Raw genomic sequence first — 21,570 nt, forward strand, 5'->3', positions numbered from 1 at the left:
ATTTCATCCATTAGATATTCTCCTCCTTTTCCTTTTCTTCTCCTTCTGGGACACCCACAACACGTACGTATATTCATGCGCTTCATATTGTCATTCAATTCCCTGAGTCCCTGCTTATATTTTTCCATTTTTTTCCCTATGTTTTCTTGTTCTTGTCAGATTTCAGATGTTCCATTCTCCAGTTCACTAATCCTATGTTCTACCTCTCGAAATCTACCATTGTAGGTTTCCATTGTTTTTTTCATCTCTTCTACCGTGCCTTTCATTCCCATAAGTTCTGTGATTTGTTTTTTCAGACTTTCGATTTCTTCTTTTTGTTCATTCCTTGCCTTCTTTATATCCTCCCTCAATTCATTGATTTGATTTTTGATGAAGTTTTCCATGTCTGTTCGTATATTCTGAATTAATTGTTTGAACTCCTGTATGTCATTTGAACTGTTGGTTTGTTCCTTTGACTGGGCCATATCTTCAGTTTTCCTAGTGTGATTTGTTATTTTTTTGCTGGCGTCTAGGCATTTAATTACCTTAATTAGTTTATTCTGGAGGTTGCTTTCACTTCTTTTACCTAGGGTTTTCTTGCTGGATGAATTTGTTGTCTATCTGTTCTTTGACACTCAGTTCAGCTTTATCTGAACCTCTAGCTTAAGTTTTGTTTAACAGAGGAGAATTTTTCAGCTCTTGTTTTCTTGTTTCTTGCCCTGCTTTTTACCCTCACCCTTAGGAGGGTCTGCATAAGTATTATAGACCCCAGCCGGATTTTCCCAGACCAGTCTGGCCTCCTATCAGGAGGAAAGAGTCACCTCCATCGGTTTTCCCTGAGGGTGAGACCCACAGGTTGAAAGACTTTTCTGTGAAGTCTCTGGCTCTGTTTTTATTATCCTGCCCAGTATGTGATGCTTGTCTGCCTGCAGGTCCCACCAGTGTAAGATGATGTGGTACCTTTAACTTTGGCAGACTCTCCCTGCTGGGGGCATGGTGGAGACAAAGGAGAGGTTGTAGGCTAGTTTTAATGGCTTCAAATTACCAAGCCCTGGTGTCTGAATTCCTTGAGGGAGGGATTTCACCTGAGTTGGGCTTCACCCCTCCCCTGGGGAAGGCACAGGCTCCAGACAAGTCCCCAAAAGATCTCACTTGTGCCTATGCCTGGGGCAGTTGCAGCCTAAGAAGTCCTGCCCATATATCCAAAGGCAGTCAAGCCTTTGTAGAAACACAGCCACAAAAACCTCTGTTTCCTTCTTTTTTCTTTTCCCCCTTTTTCCATCAGCCCTGTCCCCTTGGCACCAGGGCAAAAATGAGCAACCTCCACTTTGACCAGGTTCACCTAAGCTGGGGACCTATTTTTAGTAGTCAGAATTTGTTAATTAATTCCACAATTGGCATTTGATTGTGCTCAGTCCCTGCTGCTGGTAAAGTTCCTTTCCTTTCCCCTCTGGGAAGCAGCCTGTGGGGGAGGGGCGCCAGCCATTGCAGCTTTGGGAACTCATGGTTCTGGGGGGGCTTGCAGCTGGTCCAGCTGGTCCGGACTGGGGTACGCTGTGTGTCTGGTCATTGACGTGGCCCCAGGAGCTATTCTGTATTGTTTCTGGTTATTTAGTAGTTGTTCTGGAGGACGAACTAAAACGCACACATTGCTAAGCTGCCATCTTGGCCTGGAAGTCCTGTGAATTGCTTTTTGATGATGGTGTCCCATAAATTATACATTTGATGAGAGTGTTCTACAAATTAGAGGCAAAACTGTCTCTATAAACAGTTGTAAGTAATAAGCAAAAATGTATAAGTTAAATTTTAAATATTTAAAAGTGTTTGCGATTGGGATTCATGGTTAGGGTTTTATCTTGTGTCCCTATAATGACAAAGAGGATTGAACAAGCCTATTTGTTTGTAGGCTTTCATTTCCTTTGGTTAGATTCTTTTCTGTGACTTAAAAAACAGGTGTTGATGGTTTTTTATTCAGTGATAAAAAAATTCTAACTCTTACTATATCATTACAGCTCATTTTTAAAGTAGGTAATGAATCCAAAAGCTGATAGTTGGTAGGAGCCACTGATCCTCATTTCCTTCTATAAATCTTAATCATTTGGTCTAAAGGAAAAAGGTTTATAGTATGTTGGCTTTTGGCTGCTTTTTCTTATCATCCGGTGGCTTCACTTTTGTATGGAGACTATGGCACTTTGACTCCACCACACCTTTACACCTCTGAATTGCTGATATTCATGCGTAGTGTTTTCTTGATATTTGTCTTTCTCTAAAGAGGATATTATTACCATTTGACTTTTCTGTCATTATAAAACTTTTCAAGCTTAAGGAAATGTTTAGAGTTGTTCGGTGAATACCTGCATATGTACCATTGTGTTCAATTTTTAGAAAAGATTCCTCTGCAGAGCTAAAACACTAAGATGTTGCCAGTGCTTAGTGGGCTTTCTCCCTGTGCGCCTTACCTTCCCCTGCCTTCCCCATGTGTCCAACTCAGTGGAGTTCTGCTGGGATAGATATTGCTGCAGTGCTGACTGATTCTCGGCCAGCACCTCACCGTTGGCCTTACTGCTCTGCTGTGTTGAGAACGCAGAGCCATCCTAATGGAGGAGGATCTGACTCGGGGATGTGGTCCTGGGAGGTGTGAGTGCTGCAACAGCAGTGGTTTTCCTCTTTGGATGTCTCAAGTGTGGCCATTTTGTCCCCTTTGCTTCCCAAACCCTTTTAAGTGTCCCTGTCTGCTAAGATGTGTTGAATATTTTCCAGGAAGTAGAGGTCAGTGATGGCCATAATTCTGACTCTGGCTTTTCTGGTATTGATTTGCATATCTTATAATTTTGCAGATATTTACTCAAATCTGACCTTAGTCAGAAACCTAGTGAATGCCTCTGGCCAGGTGTGAATGCACTTCCCTGCCTCTCTTACTGCTCCATTGGCTGGCCTAGTTCTTGCCTTCAGTTCTGTGTCAGTTAAACAATTAAAGACTTGTTCATTAATTCATATATTCATCTACTATTTTCTCAGTAGTCTGTCTAGGCCAGACATGCACAATCACCAGAATAAGATATATACAAACCCTTAGGAGCCTCACAATCTTGGGTGGGGACAGAAAAGTAATTGAAGGTGTAGTGTGATGAAAACTACAATATTAGGAGTTCAACTTTAAGAAGAGATGTCTCACCGTTGTGGGAGTAAGCAAATGTGTTAGGAATAACTTCCTAGATACTGATGTGCCTGAGCTGTGTGTTTGGAGAATGATTAGAAATTAGGTTCCCGGCTGGTAGGGACAAGTAGACCAGCTTCCAAACTAGGATAGGAAGTGTGCCTGGGTAATTGCCTAGCAGAGGAGAGAGAGAGCTTGGATCTTACTGTTTTAATACTGTGTCTTCCACTTCCTACCATTTTGACGTTGGATAAGTTACTTGACCTCTCTGTGCTCTGTTCTCTTCATCTAAAACAGAAATGATATTGCCTACATTATAGAGTTGTTGTAAAGTCTAAGAGGAGATTTCTGTAAAGTACTTAGCCTATTTTCCTGATAAACAAATGCAATTTCATTCATTCATTCAGCATTGAGCTTCTAGACCCTGAAGTTACACAGGACACCAAATTCCCCACCCTCGTGGAATTTACATTCTTAGGGGTTGAATAGTAGTAGATAGTGCTGCTCCTGTTCCTGCTATCTCCAATAGGTCCTTCTGTCTACTTAAGCCTCCACTGTTGGCTTATCCTCTGGTGCCTTCTCTTAATGACTCAGGCTCCCACTTTTGCCCACTTTCCCAATATGATTTAAGGAGCTGCTGTACCTATCTTCTAAGCTGTTTCCCTTGCCCCTGACCCAGATCGTTTGGGTCGCATCTGGGTATCATCCACCTCTTTTTGCCTAGCCCTACATCAGCAGTTGTCAACTGATGATCATGGCCAACTTGCCAACGTTTTTCAGGATTTTCCAGGCACTTTGCAATCATTATCAATAATCTTTACAGCAGCCTTGCAGGGTAGGCAGTTTTATCCTACATTTACAACTTGTGTCTGAGATAGAAAAATGAATGCACTTGCTGGTGCTTATTCATCAGTATCAGAGTCAGGATCTGAACCCTGGTCTGTTCCCTTCTAAGCCTGTTCTTTTCAGCCATGTTAGGTGGCTTTAATATCTTATGCCAGACAGAATCTTTTAAAACGTTGCCCAGAAATAGTGGAGACTAATTGGTGATGAGAAGACTGAAAGACACTATTCTTAGACCATGGCTCCATGATGGCTTAGCAAAGCCTCTGCTCCTAGTTGTATCCATGCAAGTGGGTACACCTGATGGACTTTTGGATGAAGGTGAATGAGTTAAATATCACAGCCCTCACTGGACAGAGAGGTGTGAGCATCCAGAGATGACTCCTTAGTAGTTCATTGACCACAACAATTGTTTGGACACAGACTTTATAAGAGTAGGACAGATAAAGTATAAAAGATTTTATGACCTTCATTACATTTCTTATATATTGACCTTCATTACATTTCTTATATATTGACATATAATTCTTATATATCAACATTTTATATATACAGCTGAGAATCATGTCTTTTTCTTCTCTGGTTCCTACAACCACATGAAAATGTTTTGAGAGGCTCAACTAACTGCAGTGTTCAGTGTCTAGTCCAGAAGGTTTGGCGCAGTGGGTAGAGAATCTTGTGACTGTGATATCGAGAGTCTGAGATAGCTCAAGCGTACCTCAGATGTTATAAGTAAACCTGTATATGGTATACTTAGTGTAGGAACATCACCCTTTCCCTGCTGTGTTAGTTAGATTCAGTTGTCAGCTTGGCCAGGTGAGCATACCAAGTCTTGTTGCTGCGGACATAAACCAATGGTACATGAACCTCATCTGTTGCCAATTACATCTGCAGTCAGCTAGGAGGCGTGTCTGCTGCAATGAGTGACATTTGACTTAATTGGCTGGTGCTTAAATGAGAGATTGCAACGTAGTACTGCTAAGCAGCTCAGCATTCCTCATCTCAGCACTAGCAGCTCAGCCCAGGCCTTTGGAGATGCAGAAAGAAGTCACCCCGGGGAAAGTTGTTGGAACCCAGGGGCCTGGAGAGAAGACCAGCAGAGACCATCTTGTGCCTTCCACGTAAGAAAGAACCCCAGTGAAAAGTTAGCTGCCTTTCCTCTGAAGAACCAACAAAATAAATCCCCTTTTATTAAAAGCCAGTCTGTCTCTGGTGTGTTGCATGCCGGCAGCTAGTAAACTAGAACACCTGCTTCCTGAAAATTTCAGATATTAAAGCTACGGCACATCTGGGCTGTGTCTGTTTTGGCAGAGGCCAAATGCTCACACTTCATTAGCCCACAAAAAAACTTAAGATTCTTGGTGGAACCTGGGATCTGAGACCTTTTATGTATGTCATAGAATGGTGGATAGGTAACTGTTATGAGCACCTTCTCAAGTTCCATAAACACCTGTGCACTTCAAACATACACACAGTTTCTACATGGTAAAACCATCTCAGTCAGTTCTTAGGTTGTCCTTGTCTCTCTTAGGAAAAGTACAGAGTACATTAGAGAGTCTTGAGGAATCAGAGTGTCATGGGCACCATGTTGATTATATAAAGAGAACCCCCTTTCTCTCGACTTGTTTGCCATTAAATTGAAAGTCATGTGAAACTTTTGAAAATTGAAAGTCATTTTGATAAATGACTTCATTTATCAACCCTTTGCTTCATCAGACATTTTATACAGGTAAAGGTCACCTGTTCTCAGGCAACTTCAATTTTATGTTAACAGATAATATTCCTCTTATTTACATATTTTAAATTTTACATGTTAGTTTGGCTTTGGATTTGCCTGTATTTTCTTTCTTTCTTTCTTTTTTTTATTATCATTTTAGAAAATTCTAGGTTCAAACAAAAGAATAAAAAAGCAATTTCTTCCTTAATTCCTGGCATAGGGTCAGATTCTGTTGAAAAGAAAAATGTCCTTTGTGTTGTTCATAAGACCTGTAAAAAGTTCTGATTAATATGCTTGGCATGGATATTTTTAGCAGTGTAGTCACATGATTTCACCACTTATTTTGTGCAGGATTTTTTCCCTCTCCAAATCAATAAACTTATTTCTTGGTTCCGCAAGTTAGGCTTTTGACAGATTTATTTTTAGTCATTCACAGAGATTCATGTAGGTGAACAGTATTATTCCATTTCCCATCTACTGCATTTATTCCCAGCAATGTTTAAAACTTTGCTCTAAATTTCTAGTGCTACATGCTTCCATTTGAGAAAATTTGGAAATAGGGACCATCCTCATTCCATGAATGAGCTGTTTGCCCTGGTTGTCCAGAGCTGTGGGTGCTACACGAAGGAGGCCTTTTCCCCCATTTTGAGTCAGTATACTCAAGGTCTGTTGTGAGTTCAACTATCGAGTGTCTAAGTATGTTGTTAATTGCTCAGATGAAATTGTTTCTTTGTATTTGTCCCATATCTATTGCCAAATTTATCAGTGCTAGACATCTCACATTCACGGATTGGAAGAGTAAATATTGTTAAAATGACAATACTCCCCAAATTGATCTTCAGATTCAATTTAATGTCAAAATCGTTGCTGCTGGGTGGTGCAGGGGCGGCTCAGTGGCAGAATTCTTCCCTGCCATGCTGGAGACCTGGGTTTGACTCTCATTGCCAGCCCATGTTTAAAAAAAAAACAATCCTTGCTGCCTTTTTGTAGAAATTGACAAGCTGATCCTAAAATTCGTGTAGGAATGCAAGAGACCTAAAATAGCTGTGAAAATACTCTTTAAAAAGTAGGGCAAAGTTGATGTACTCAAACTTCCTGATTCCAAAACTTACCACAAGGTTATAATAATCATGACAATAAGGATAGACATATAGATCAATGGAATAGAATTGATAGCCTAGAAATAAACCCTTATATGTATGGCCAGTTGATTTTCAACAAATATGCCAAAACATATTTGTCAATGGGGAAAGAATAGTCTCTTAAGGGATGATGTGAGGACAGATGGATGGCTATGAGCAAAAGAAAGAAGCTGAACCCTTACCTCACATCATATACTAAAATTAACTCAAAATAGGTCAAAGACTTAAATGTAAGAGCTAAAACTATAAAGCGCTTTAAAAAATTATTCTAGTAATATATATACAGCCTAAAATATCCCTTTTAACCACATATACATTTATTATTCAGTGCTGTTTAATTACATTCACAATGTTGTGCTACCATCACAGGCGTTTTTTACCAAAACTTTATGATCAATCCAATAGATACTCTGTATACTTTAAGCATTAATTCCTCATTCCCTGCCCTCACTCTTTCCTCTGGTAACCTGTGTTCTAGATTCTGACTCTTTAAGCTTGCTTATTCTCATTATTTCATTTCAGTGAAATAGTACAATATTTGTCCTTTTCTGTCTGGCTTATTTCACTCAATATGATGTCTTCAAGGTTCACCCATGTTGTTGCATGTATTAGAACTTCATTCTTTTTTAATACTGACTGTTTCATTGTATGTATATACCACATTTTATCTGTCCATTCATCAGTTGATGGACTCTTAAATTGCTTCCATTTTTTGGCAATTGTATTCACAATTTAATACCTGTCTTAAACTTCATGTGCAAATCTCGTTAGAGTCCCTGTTTTCAGTTCTGGTTATATAACGAGTAGCAGGATTGCTTGGTCATATGGTAATTCTACACTTAGCTTTCACAGGAACTGCCAAACTGTCTTCCACAGTGGCTGCACCATTTTACATTTCCACCAATAATGAATGAGTGTTCTGTTTCTCCATATCCTCTCCAACACTTGTAATTTTCTGTTTTTTTTTAATAGTGGCCATTCTCATGGGTATGAAATGGTATCTCAGCATGGTTTAAATTTGCATTTCCTTAGTAGCTAGTGATATTGGGGACGTTTTTGGCCATGTGTATATGTTCTTTAGAGAAATGTCTATTCTAGTCTTTTTAGAACATGTTTCTGTTTTTTATTGCTGAGTAGTAGGATTTCTTTATATATTCTGAATATTAAACTCTTATCAGAGATGTGGTTTCCAAATATTTTCTCCTGTTGATTAGGTTTTCTTTCTACTTTCATGATAAAGTCCTTTGGTGCACAAAATTTTCTTATTTCTACTATATCTTCTCTTTCTTGTACTTTGGGTTGTAAAGTCTCAGAAACCATTGCCTAGCACAAGGTCCTTAAAATGTTTCCCTACATTTTCTTTTAGGAGTTTTTATGTTTAGGTCTGTAATCCATTTTCAGTTGACTTTTGCATATGTCCGGTAGGGGTCCATGTGGAGGTCCAGTTTTTCCAGCACAATTTGTTGAAGAGATGGTTCTTCTCGCATTGTGTGGACTTGGCTCCCTTGAAATACCATTTGGTTATTAATGTAAGGGTTGATTTCTGAACTCTCAGTTCTATTCCATTGGTCTGTATGTCTGTCCTTATGCTAGTAGCAGGCTGTATAACTATAAAACTCTTAAAGGAAATCATAGAAGTAACTCTTCATGATCTTTGATTAGGTAATGCTTTCTTAGATATGACTACCAAAAGTACAGGTGACGAAAGGAAAAATAGACTAATGGGACTATATCAAAATTTAAAGTGTTTGTGTTTTGAAGGACACCATCAAGAAAGTGAAAAGATGACCCACAGAGTGGGAGAAAATATTTGTAAATTATATATCTCACAAAGATCTATATAGAATATAAAAAGAACTCTTAGAACTCAACAATAGAAAGATAACCCAATTAAAAATGGGTAAAGAAAATATGAATAGACATTTCTCCAAAGAAGATATTCAAATGGCCATAAGCTCATGTAAAACCACAATGAAATACTACTTCATATGCTCTAGGATTACTAAAATTAAAAGGCAGACAGTATCAAATGTTGGTGAGGATGTGGAGAGATGTTGGACCCTCGTACACTACCAGTGGGAATGTAAAATATGAAAATGTTGGTGGAAAACAGCCTGACAGTTCCTTAAAAGGTCAGACATAGGGCTCCCACATAACCCAACAATTTCACATGTAGTATATACCCAAGAGAGATGAAAATATAAGTTTATGCAAAAATGTGCACAGAAATGTTCACAGCTGCATTATTTCTCTTCATGCAATAATGTCCCTTTTCTAGTATGGTGAGAAGAAATTTCTTTACTTAATTTTTTTTTTCTTGAGGGCATAAGTTTCCTTTGTGTACTGTTTTTTAAAGAATTGGGGTCAGGACAAGATTAAAAGTAACTTCTTGACCATTTTATAGGATTCACAAATTCGCCAGAGTACAGCCTATAGCTTACATCAACCTCAGGGGAACAAAGAACACGGAACGGAACGGAACGGCAACCTCTACAAGAAAAGCGATGGGTATGTTAGATGGTGTTAATAGAATTTGAATGTTGTGTTCATTATCTCTCTTGTTTAAAATTTCTAAACTCTTGTGTTTTTTTGTTTTTGTTTTACCATTTATCTCCATAAGAATTCGAAAAGTGTGGCAGAAAAGGAAATGTTCAGTTAAAAATGGTTTTCTGACTATTTCCCATGGTACTGTAAGTATCCTCTTTTAATTCCTGGTCTCTGCTATCCTGAGGTTTTGTATGTGTGTGTGTTGGGAAGCTATGTGAGAAGACAAAAGTTGTTTTGTGTATGTTTACAGTATGAAGTATGCATTTTAAAATATTTCTCTGTTGAGTAAAGCTTGTTTGGGTTCCTTTTCAGTGTGATGTATCTGTACCCTGTTTCTGCTTTTTTTTTAACCCATCTTATCTTTCCCTACCTAGAATCATCTTGACTAACTGATGAGTCAGGTTGTCTTTATGCAGAAACCTGTGACTTCCAGACACACAAAACACAGATTTCTGTCTTTGGAAATTTAATGTCTCACTTGGGAAGATTTCTGCTTTCCCCTGTTACCTCTTTTTCCTTTAAGGAAAAGAAAGTTTAACTGGTCAGATTTCTGTAATGTTACTTTAGAAATCAAACATGCTGTGCCCAGCCATGATGGGAATCCCTTTTCTACTATCGTATTTGCACAAGACCATGCAAGGAAACAGAGCCCACAAATTCTAGCCCTGGGCTTTGGTGTGTTGAGCCTATGAAAAGTTTAATCAGAATAGAATTATTTATTAATCTAACTTTCAGAGACTAGGAATTATAATCACAGTTACAAACACAACCCTTCATAGCACAGTGAACTTTGGCATATTATCATCTCCCCTGGTGTGGCAAGACTGGGTGAAAACCATGTAGGCTGATAGACAGTTCTGAAAATATGTAGAGTCTGAGTTCTTCCTGTTGTGTGAATGAGAATACTGATGATGTAACTAAGAGTTAAGAATTAAATAATTTTGATTACTAAACCATTTTATTGACACTTTTCTTACCTTCTTGTGTATTGTAAAATAGCCAAAAGGAAATACCTGAAAGTACTGAACTGTAACCCAGCTGCCTTGAAAATGATTTTATAACTATATAACCTTTATCTAGTATATAAACCCTGATCATTCCCCCTTATCCCGTTTTATAAAAAGATGTATCTTTTATGGTAAAGATGTAAAATCACAAAGACAGCCCCTAATGTTTATTAATGAAGAAACTTGAGTCAGTTCAGCTCAGAACTAACACTCCTCAATTACCTGAACTGTCTTGCTGGACAAAGCAAGCATGTAATCAGTCTGCATATGCTCAATAATTAGCTTGCCTCTAACTTTGTCATTTCGAGCCATTGTGCTCGTTATCCTAAAGCCTGCCCATCTTTTTTTTTTAAACTTCTTTTATTGTATAGTATAACATATATACAAAGCAAAGAAATAAAGCAATAGTTTTCAACACATTCTTCAACAAGTAGTTAGAAGACAGATTCCAGAGTTTGTCATGGGCTACCATACCATAATCCTAGGTTTTCCCTTCTTGCTGCTCCAGAATATAGGAGGCTAGAAGGCATAAATATTTTTTTTGTCATCACAATTGACTTTTTCCTTCTTTTTTTTCCATGAAAAATAACATATGTACAAAAAAGCTATAAATTTCAAAGCACAGCACCACAATTAGCTGTAGAACATATATTTCAGACTTTGACAAGGGTTACAATTCCACAATTTTAGGTTTTTACTTCTAGGTGCACTAAGACTTTGGAGACTAAAAGAGATATCAATTTACTGATTCAGCATTCATATTCATTTATAAATCCTATCTTCTCTGTATAGCTCCACCATCACCTTTGATCTTTCCATCCCTCTCTTTAGGAGTGTTTGGGCTATGGCCATTCTAAGTTTTTGATATTGGAAGGGACTGTCACTAACACCGGGTAGGGAGTTGGAACTATCTGATGTTCTGGAGAGGCTGGGCTAGGTTTCAGGACTCATCTGGACCAGGGACCCATCTGGAGGTTGTAGATGTCTGGAAAGTTACTCTAGTGCATGGAACTTTTGTGGAATCTTATAGATTGCCCGCTGTGTTCTTTAGGATTGGCTGGAATGGTCCTGGTTGGGGGTTGGCAGGTTATGATAGGTAGGTAGCAAGGTCTACCTGAAGCTTGTATAAGAGCAACGTCCAGAGTAGCCTCTCAACTCTATTTGAACTCTCTCTACCACTGATACTTTATTAGTTATACTTCTTTCCCACCTTTTGATCAGAATGTAGTTGTTGATCCCACGGTGCCAGGTCTGAATTTACCCTTGTGAGTCATCTCCCACATCGCCAGGGAGACTTTTTCCTGCCCATCTTTTGATACTATAAAGCTATCAGAGTCACTTTAGTTTGGGAATGTAGACCGTCTGATCCCCTGCTTCATGCTTAGCAGTAAACCCTTTCATTCTTCGAAAATCCGGTGTTTCTGGAATTATTTGAGCACATCAGGCAGAGAACCCACTGTTTTTGATCAGTGTTCTTGATGACTTGCCTTTCCATTCCCTAAACCAGAGACCTAGTGCTGCATGCATGTTAGCACCCTCAGTAATATGGGTGGATGGTAGTAAAGATAACTCTGAGCTTCATACTGAGGATAACTCCTTCCTCAATGAAAAACAGAGCTGGTGGGGAGCCTAGATGGACTTTTCAGAAACCTAAAGAGAAGGTCTTCTCAATACTTGTGAGCAAGCATCTAATTGAAGAATGTGTCACTGTGGCATGGATTGTGTTCCACTGGAGCAGAGGGTCACCATTTTCTCTTATTCCTTTTAATGGGAAGGGAGAGAGGAAGTAAAACTAGCACACAGCAAGTATAGTCTGTGGGGATCTCTTAGGAGACTTAATGTGTCTCCTGACTAGGTAAAGAGATATTAGTGCTTCTTTAAAAAAAAATCAACTTTGGCTAACCTTATGATCACCAGCTCACTCCCAGAGCCATGCAGTTTGGATCCTGATATAATGTTCTTTCCATATAGATAGATGCATAAGTTCTATGGACTGTAAGGAAAACAAATTTATTTAGCCATTACTCATCTTTAAAATTAAGAATGTTAGATTGGATAATGGCCAGGTTCCTTTTGTAATCTAAACACTGGTGCTTCTCTGCTTTGCTTTTAAATTGTCTTCCCCTCAGGTTATTTGTTTTAACTCAGGTTTACTGCTTCAATGCCATAACGTCATAAAATAAGGATAAATTTCTTTTATCCTTATTTTACAGCTCTACAGTCATTTGGTAGATTTGCTTCATTAAAGTGCTCCTCTAGACCCAGGGCCTCAGTTTATGCTAATGACTGTTTCTCCCTCCATGACAAAAATAACAGATCTAGTATTCTCTTGCTGACACCATAAACTCTCAGTTACGTCCATTACTTGAATTTCCTCTGAAAAGACATGGTGACTTGCTTTTTTAGATAGTACAATTATAACTAGCTTCAGTAGGATGTTGACAGCTCAGGTTGTCACACAACTTGCATATTTAATGAGTGCTTTGCGTTTAGAGGAGAAGTCCTCTTTAGGAAATCTCGAAGCCATTGGAAGCAGGCCTTGTCTGTCTGCTCCAGCCAGGAGGGGTGGCAGGTGGGCTTCGTTTCCCATGCCCCTGCTTTGCCAGGAGATTGAGTAGGTTAGTTCAACAACTCTCTTCTCAACTGCTGAACCCTTCTTTCTCTCCTTTCCCTGCTTGTTGTTCTGTGTACTCTGGAGGTCAGAAACCTGCACGCCCTTGCTTTTTACTGCATCTGCGGGATGCTCACATGTAGTGATGTCAATTAACCTATGCCAAGAAAGAGAATTGAGAGATGCTTTTTCTTTCTCCCTTCCTCCCTGTTTGTGGGGGCTTTGCTTTGCTCTGGCTCCTTGTGTAGATTACCTGTTTATCTAGCATCTTCTGAGTATTTTAGTTTGCCATCAGGAAAAAAAAAAAAGAGCAATTTTTTTACAGGTGCAAGTGAATAAATGGGGATCTAAGTTCTGTATCTGGCATGCAGCTGAGAACCAGGTCTTTAAGAAAAGGAGTCACTGGGTATATTTGCGCTGTTAGGAAAAACCTTCCCAGGAAGCTGGCTGCCTTTGAAAAATGAAATTGTTGTATTGCTCCCTCCAGCAGAGGGATAATGATAACATTTGGGGGCTAATTTACTAAAAGCCTAAGTTGGTATTCCCTATTAGCGAAAGCTAATTTTGTTTTCTGGCACTGGGAGAAAGTAATCCTTGGGACAAAATAATCCTAATTAACTAAGCTTTTTGCCAAATTCCTGGCATTACCACATCACCAAAGGCTTGAGACAGTGTTAAGATGGAAGAAATGTTACTGATTCTTCCACAATCTAAAAGTTAAAAAAACAAATAAACATACAGTTTCAGTCACATGGAAGGAAGAAAACAAGCTTTCTTTTAAAGACCTGACAAATTGTAAGAAATGGAATGGAAAGATTAAAATGGGAGAACCTCCAATAATTTATGCCTCGTGGCAAACACACAGTCTGTGTATCTTTTCTTCCATTCTTTCCCAAGCTTTTTGCTAATCTAAGGGCTTTTCTTATTAGCTTCTTGAGGAACACTAATATCTAGTGAATTAGGGACAATTATATTTAATGACAAATGAATTTAATGGTACCATTTTTTCCAAATTGTAATAAGGAGGGAATTTATAAGTAGAATTTTCTCTGTTTAAAAATTTTCTCCTCTTGCATGTTTTTTCTGTGAACCTAGAACTTCTCCAAAAAAATACTGTTTTTCTCCTATGAGTTTTTCTTAAAAGTTTGCTGTCAACAAATCCTTAATATGAATAGAGAAATAGCAAACAATTATTAATGTAAACTTCAGAATAGCTGATGTTGCTCAAGATTTTCAACTTATATGTTTGTGGACCAGTTCTTATGGTTGTAATTTTATAAAGTCACAATTATACCTTTATAATTGTTCCTAATTCAAATAAACACATTGAATATTTTTTCTACATTTAGGTATTCATTTGCTGAAGTAAAAAAAAAAATGCTTTGGTGGTGGTTGTCTCAGTAGTGAATGAACTTTCGCCGTACTAGAGCTAAAAAGAATATAGATTGGGGAAGGGGAAGCAGAAAGGTTGGTGGTTCAAATTGTGGTTCTTTGCTGTACTAAAAGATATTTAAATCAAAGTTACTCTACTTTTTGTGGTGAAGTCCTCAGTCCTTGCGCCTTGTTCAAATCCTAGCTTCACTGCCCCCAAGCTGTATTACATTCATAAAATTATTTAGTCTACCTAGACCAGTTTCTTTATTTATAAAGTTGGAGTAGTTTCTACCTCACAGGATAATTAGGAAAATTAAAGGAGTTAATTCTTTATTCCCTACCTCCTCCCCATTGAGGGTTAATGGAGAAAATCTGCTGAGTCTTCCATACATGAGGGTCTCCAAGATCTGCCTAGATGTCTGTGCATGTGTGTTTATACCTGGATTAATCCCAAACAGGTTTTTATTTTTGGGGGTGGGGTGGGGGAAGTACGTGGTCTGGGTCTCCCACATGGAAGGCAGGCATTCTAACCATTGAACTACCTGTGCACCCTTATTTTTTTTTTTATCTTTTAATATAAATTTTATTTATTAGAGAAGTTGTATGTTTATGGAAAAATTATGCTGAAAATACAGTTCCCATATACCACCTCTCTTACTACTATTTTTGATTAGAGAAGGCGTGGGTTTATACAACAGTTATGCATAATTAACAGGATTCCCATTTATCACCCTATTATTAACATCTTGCATTGGTTTTTATGGTATCTTAAAGCTGCTGGTGGCCAAGGGAAATGGTGAGCAAGAATAATTGAAAGTTGTTTTCTTATTTGATCTTGCTCTTAGCAGCTTGGTAGGTGAATAAGATAAGCCCATTCATATTTGGAGATTTTTTCCAAGATTTCTGAAAGCCATTTTGCTGTCAGAATTTCTTTTCTTAAATTATCTTCTTATCCTCTGCAGCCAGAATGCAATACATCAGAGATGTATTAGCTTGTATAGAGCGGATTTATTTAGTTACAAATTTATAGTCCTTTGGAGGAAAGGCAGCTGGCATTCCTCTAGCTTGTTCAGTCACATGGGAAGGCCAGTAGACATTACTGTGTACCTTCCCTCCTGGTTTCTGGGTTCAAATGGCTTTCCCTGGGGCAATTCCTTTCTGCATCATTAAACATCTGGGTCTTTGTAGGCTCTGAGATCTAAGCTGAGTTGTATTGGGTTATGCTTGCCCCATCTCTCTCTTCTGACTCTCCTTTTAAGTTTCCAAGTAATCAAATTAAACTTCACTCATTGTGGAAGGCATTCCCCTTAGCAGACAGCAGAGTAACCAGGCCACAGATGAATCCCCAAGCTCATGATTTCAGCTCACAGCAACAGAACAACTGGGCACCTTAACCTGGCCAAATTGACACCTGAACCTAATACTACACCCTCTGAATTTGCTTTTATGGACTAAACAATATTTTTTGAGACTGTAACTAAAATGGCCAGTTTTTGAGACATCTCTGACAAAAATGTGTTGTGATCCCTCATAATCAGTGTGTGTCTGGTGGGGAGAGGGTAGATATGTAAAGGAGGTAAGTTTGGTTGAAACTTAAATGACATTTGTTTAAACATTTTTTATTGTGAAACATATATACAAAAAAGCAATAGATTTCAAAGTACATTGTAACAAGTACTTATAGAACAGATTTCAGAGTTTGGTATTACAGTTGTACGGTTTTAGGTTTTTCCTGCTAGCTCCCCCAAGACACTGGAGAATAAAAGATATATCAATATAATGATTAGTCATACTCATTTGTTAAATTCTATCATTTCTGTAATAACTCCTCTTCCTCTTTTAACCTCTCAGATTTTTTAATGTTGGAAAAGGGTGTTGATAATGTGGGATAGAGGGATGGAACTAATTGATGTTCTGGAGAGTCTGGCCAGTCTGGGTCTCAGGACTCACCAGGCCTAAGAACCCATCTGGAGGTTGTAGGTTTCTGGAAAGTGATCATAGTACACGGAACCTTTGTAGAATTGCAGATAGAGCCCTAGGTGTTCTTCAGGGTTAACAGGAATGGTTTTGGTTGGGGTTTGGCAAACTATAATAAATAGTAATATCTAGCTGAAGCTTATTAAGAGTAGCCTACAGAGTAGTCTCTCGACTCTATTTGAACTCTCTAAGCCACTGGTACCTTATTTTGTTACATTTCTTTTCCCACTTTTGGTCAGGAAGATATTGCAGTCCGATGGTGCCAGGGCCAGGCTCGTCCCTGGGAGTCATATCTCACACTGCCAGGGGGACTTTCATCTCTGGATGTCATGTCCCATGTAGGGCAGAGGGTAATGATTTTGCTTAGAGTTGGGCTTAGGGAGAGAAAGGCCACATCTGAGCAACAAAAGATGTCCCCTGGAAGTAACCCTTAGGCATAACTATAGGTAGGCTTAGCTTCTCCACTACATAAATAAGCTTCACAAGAGCAAGCCTCAAGATCAAGGGCGTGGCCTATTGATTTGGGAGTCCCTAATGTTTGAGACAGTATCAGAGGTTTCCTAGGTGGTAAAGCTTAATAGTTCCATATTTTTCTCCCATCCATCAAGGGACTTTGCCAATACTTTTTAAATTATCTGCCCAACATACTCTGGAATGTATCTGAGTATTACCTTAAGCTATATAGAATTACAAACCCTCATTCCCATTTTAGGCTCCATGTTGTTGGGTTTTTAAATGAGCTATCCAGACAGGTTGTTAGATTATGTGCTACAGAAAATTGAGGTTTTGGACAAAATACTACTTTCTTCCTTTGGTCTCATACAGTAAGTAGAGTTCTAAAATGCAAGACAGTATGCTCCTTAGCCCTGTGTTCTTACCTTAGTTCTGATAAGATCAGCTTTGTTCTTATCTCTAATTGAAACCTGATCTCTTCTTCCATTTCTTTTACAAGTTGTATGTACGGGTTTTGACTTTCAGAGCTGCAGAACTCCTACTTTGAATCTTAAGTGTCATACAGGTTCCCAGAGTCCCAGAGAAATGTACCAGGTTATATATATCTAGCACAGCCTCTCAAAATCTAGAAATAAAGTTTATAGCCCCGGACTAAATTTGATTGCTATAAGAGCTTACAATCTAGGCCCCAGTTTTCTTATAGCTATTTTTCTCAAAGAGACCATAAAATAGTTGTTTTTTTGTTTCTGGCTTATTTTGTACCATATAACACCCCCAAGGTTCTTTCCCTCTTTGCATGCCTCACGATGTTCCTTTCTGTAGCCCCACAATGTTCCATCATATGTATACACCACAGTTCACCCTTCTACTTCTCAGTGAATATATCCTTCAGCCACCTCCATCCATTAGGAATCACGTATAATATACAAAGTCTTAAATGACTTTTTAGATGCCAAAAATATGGGTCTATTCATTTTCCTGGAAGTCACTGTTTATACTCAGCAAAATACTTTCAAGTTCACCAGAACTGGAGCTGGGTGCCCAGGTCATCTTGCAAACAGTCTGTGTCATCTTGGGAACCAGGAACTTGGAGCTCCAGCTGAAAAACGTTTTGATCTTAGGGAAGCCACTGCACAGACCGCAAAGCTAAGCAACCCATCCTTGAGTCCAGTTGGGTTTGTCTGGGCCACCAAGCATGCTCTGTGCAGGGAGGGGCAGTTGCCCTTCTGTGGAGCCATGTTTCAAGGATGTGCTGAAATGTGGTTCTGTTGTGCCTTCCTAGGGGAAATCTGCTTTCAAAAGCCATCTTTGAATATGAATTAACATTAATGAATGAACTTGAAGAATTTCACTTAAGGATAGAGGCCATGAAGAGATATAAATAGGGTAGATTTTGGGTAACTGGAGCTGAAGGGATACAATTGTGAGACAATTGATTGTAAAAATTCAGAAATGGATAACCCAGTACTACCTAGCTGTAGCACAATAATGTTAGTACACTGAATGACGCTGAATGTGAGAATGATAGAGGGAGGAGGGCAGAGGCACAAATGAAACCAGAAGGAAAGATAGATGACAAAGACTGATATGGTATAATCAAGGAATGTCTAGAGTGTACAATGATAGTGACTAAGTGTACAAATTAAAAAATGTTTTTGCATGAGGAAGAATAAAGGAATGTCAGTATATTGCAGGGTGTTGAAAATAGATGGTAATTCATATTTTAAAACTTCAGCTTGTGTGAGACTAAAGGAAATTTTGTATTTGGTACAAAATTTATATTTTGACTAATGCATTTCCTAACATAACTTATATGGACAGTTTAATTGAACACTATATGTACATGGAACTTTGAATAGGGCATAAGACTTTGTAGGTTTGTCCAGCGTGATGCCCCGATAAATCCCAGAGTGATTTGAACAATGAATTAAAAAGTATTTGCACAGTCCCCTTGTGGGATTGGCAAGAAAGGGAGAAAACTCAACTTCCCCATTTGGAGTATTCCTGATATTCTCACAAGCAGTGGGGGCAAACAAGGCAATAGGCTAAGCCTGGGTTTGTTCATATGAAACTTATCCCTGCAAAGGATAGACTAAACCTACTTAAAATTAGGCCTAAGAGTCACCCCCAGAGAACTTATTTGTTGCTCAGACGTGGCCTCTCTCTCAGCCAACACGGCAAGCAAACTCACCGCCCTCTCCTCTCTACTTGGGACATGGCTCCTAGTGGTGTAAACTTCCCTAGCAATATGGGACAGAAATCCTAGAATGAACTGGAACTCAGCATCAGTAGATTGAGAAAATCTTCTTGACAGAAAGGGGGGAGAGAGAAATGAGACAGAATAAAGTGTAAGTGGCTGAGAAATATCAAACAGAGTCGAGAGGTTATCCTGGAGGTTATTCTTATGCATTTTATAGATATCCCCCTTTTAGTTTAAGGTGTATTAGAGAGACTAGATGTAAGTGCCTGAAACTGTAGAGCTGCGTACTGGTTTGAAAGGATGTATGCCCCGTAGAAAAGCCATGCTTTAATCAAAATCCCATTTCATAAAAGTAGAATAATCCCTGTTCAATACTGTATGTTTGAAACTGATTGGATCATCTCCCTGGATGATGTGATTTAGTCAAGAATGGTTGTTAAACAGGATTAGGTCAGCATGTCTCCACCCACTTGGGTGGTCTTGATTGGTTTACTGGAGTCCTATAAAAGAGGAAACATTTTGGAGAAAGAGATTCAGAGAGAGCAGAGAAGAACGACAGTCACGAAAAGCAGAGGCCACGAGCCAGTGACCTTTGGAGATGAAGAAGCATGCCTCCCGGGATGCTTCATGAAGCAGGAAGCCAGGAGAGAAAACTAGCAGATGATGCTGTGCTCGCCATGTGCACTTCCAGCTGAGAGAGAAGCCCTGACTGTGTTCACCATGTGCCTTTTCACTTGAGAGAGAAACCCTGAATATCATCGGCCTTCTTGAACCAAGGTATCTTTCCCTGGATGGATGCCTTAGATTGGACATTTCTATAGACTTGTTTTAATTGGGACATTTTCTCGGCCATAGAACTGTAAACTAGCAACTCATTAAATTCCCCCTTTTAAAACCAATTCCGTTTCTGATATATTGCATTCCGGCGGCTAGCAGACTAGAACAAGCTGTTTTCCAGTAGCCATGGTTCTTGAATATGAATGTATAGTGACATAGCTTTCACCTTGTGACTGTGTGATTGTGAAAACCTTGTATCTGATGCTCCTTTTATCTATTATATTGACAGATGAGTAAAAGATATGGATTAAATAAATAATAATTGGAGGAACAAATGTTAAAATAAATTGAGTAGATTGAAGTACTAGTGAACAATGAAAGGGAGTGGTAAGGGGTATAGAAAAAAAATAGGGGAACAAAGGTTAAAACCTATTGAGTAGATGGAAATACTAGTGGTCAATGAGAGGGAGGGGTAAGGGGTATGGTACGTGTAAGTTTTTTCTTTTTGTTTCTTTTTCTAGAGTGATGAAAATGTTCTAAAAAATGATCATGGTAATGAATATACTACCATGTGGTGATATTGTGAGCCATTGATTGTACACCATACATGGAATTCTTGTATGTTAAGAATGTTCATGTATATGCTGTTTCAGTTTGATAATACAAAATAAATTAATTTCACAATTGGAAAAAAAAAGCTCTCTTTGATAAGCCAGAATCAAAAGGATAGATACTGCATGATTTCACCTCTATGACCTTGGTAAATATAAACTCAGGCTTATATATAGAGGACCTAGAAATACATGGAAGCTAGAGATAGGTGAACAGTTAGCTGATGAGGTTGAACTTAAATGTAAGGGAATGGATAGAAGTGAATGCAGTTCATTAGTGAGTCTATAAGTAATATTGCCATATTGGACGTGAACATGATTAGAAGGGATTGTATACAGCCATGTATCCCTCCACTTAGCAATGCAAATATAAATATAAGTTTCTGCATGAACTACTTCAAAGAGTTCTTAATATCGGGGTATGGGGGAAAGCTGCTATTGCATGCAATGGGCTTTGTGTAACAGGAAGACAGCAGCAGTACCACATCAGTACTGGGGGTAAATTACTAGGGTGGGGGGGGGGGGCAGGATGCAAGAGTTAAGGGGCGGAATGGATTCTCTTTGGTGTATCAGTTATTCTCTTGGGAGAACTAAGGATTGTCTAAAATTGAGCATGTTGATTATCATACCACTAAGTGAGGATAATGCAGACATGGACTGTTGATTTTGGACATTGTACGATGATGCTCAATGAATAGAGGTGACTGAAGGATATATGAGAAGTAGAATAGCAACCTGTGGTGTATACCTATGATCGAATATTGTGCTACTACAGAAAGAAACAAAGTCGTGAGGCATGTAACATTGTAAATGAAGCTGTAGGCCGATACATGATGCAAAATAAGCCAGACCAGAAGAATAAATATTATATGGTCACATTTAGAAAATACTTATAAGAAGTTGGGACCTAGATTATAATCTGTTATAATGGTAACATTTATTCTGGAGCTGTAATTGTTATTTCTAGATATTGAGAGTCTGTGCTATGTATGTATAACCTGGTATTTCTCTGGAACTTTAGGTACCTTGTGACACCTAAGTCTCAGAGTAGAAGTCATGCATCTGTGAAAGTCAGCACTGCTACATTCAATAACTGTTAAAGAAATTGAAAAAGAGATCAGGTATTAATTAGCGATAAGAACGAAGCCAGTCTTGTCAGGACTAAGGTAAATCAG

The 21,570-nt window shown here is 38.7% G+C and overlaps 1 protein-coding gene across 2 annotated transcripts in view; it reads left to right on the plus strand.

Moving 5' to 3' along the window:
* The window catches only part of ASAP2 (ArfGAP with SH3 domain, ankyrin repeat and PH domain 2), a 240,691-nt gene that overhangs the window by 148,227 nt on the left and 70,894 nt on the right, over positions 1 to 21,570 (plus strand). For both annotated transcript variants that reach the window (XM_077153135.1, XM_077153136.1), the window contains exons 10-11: positions 9,243 to 9,346; positions 9,459 to 9,528. In XM_077153135.1, coding sequence (XP_077009250.1) covers positions 9,243 to 9,346; positions 9,459 to 9,528 — 174 coding nt within the window. The remainder of the gene's footprint in view (positions 1 to 9,242; positions 9,347 to 9,458; positions 9,529 to 21,570) is intronic.

This window comes from Tamandua tetradactyla, chromosome 3 (genome assembly GCF_023851605.1).
Source record: "Tamandua tetradactyla isolate mTamTet1 chromosome 3, mTamTet1.pri, whole genome shotgun sequence".
Taxonomy (NCBI): domain Eukaryota; kingdom Metazoa; phylum Chordata; class Mammalia; order Pilosa; family Myrmecophagidae; genus Tamandua; species Tamandua tetradactyla.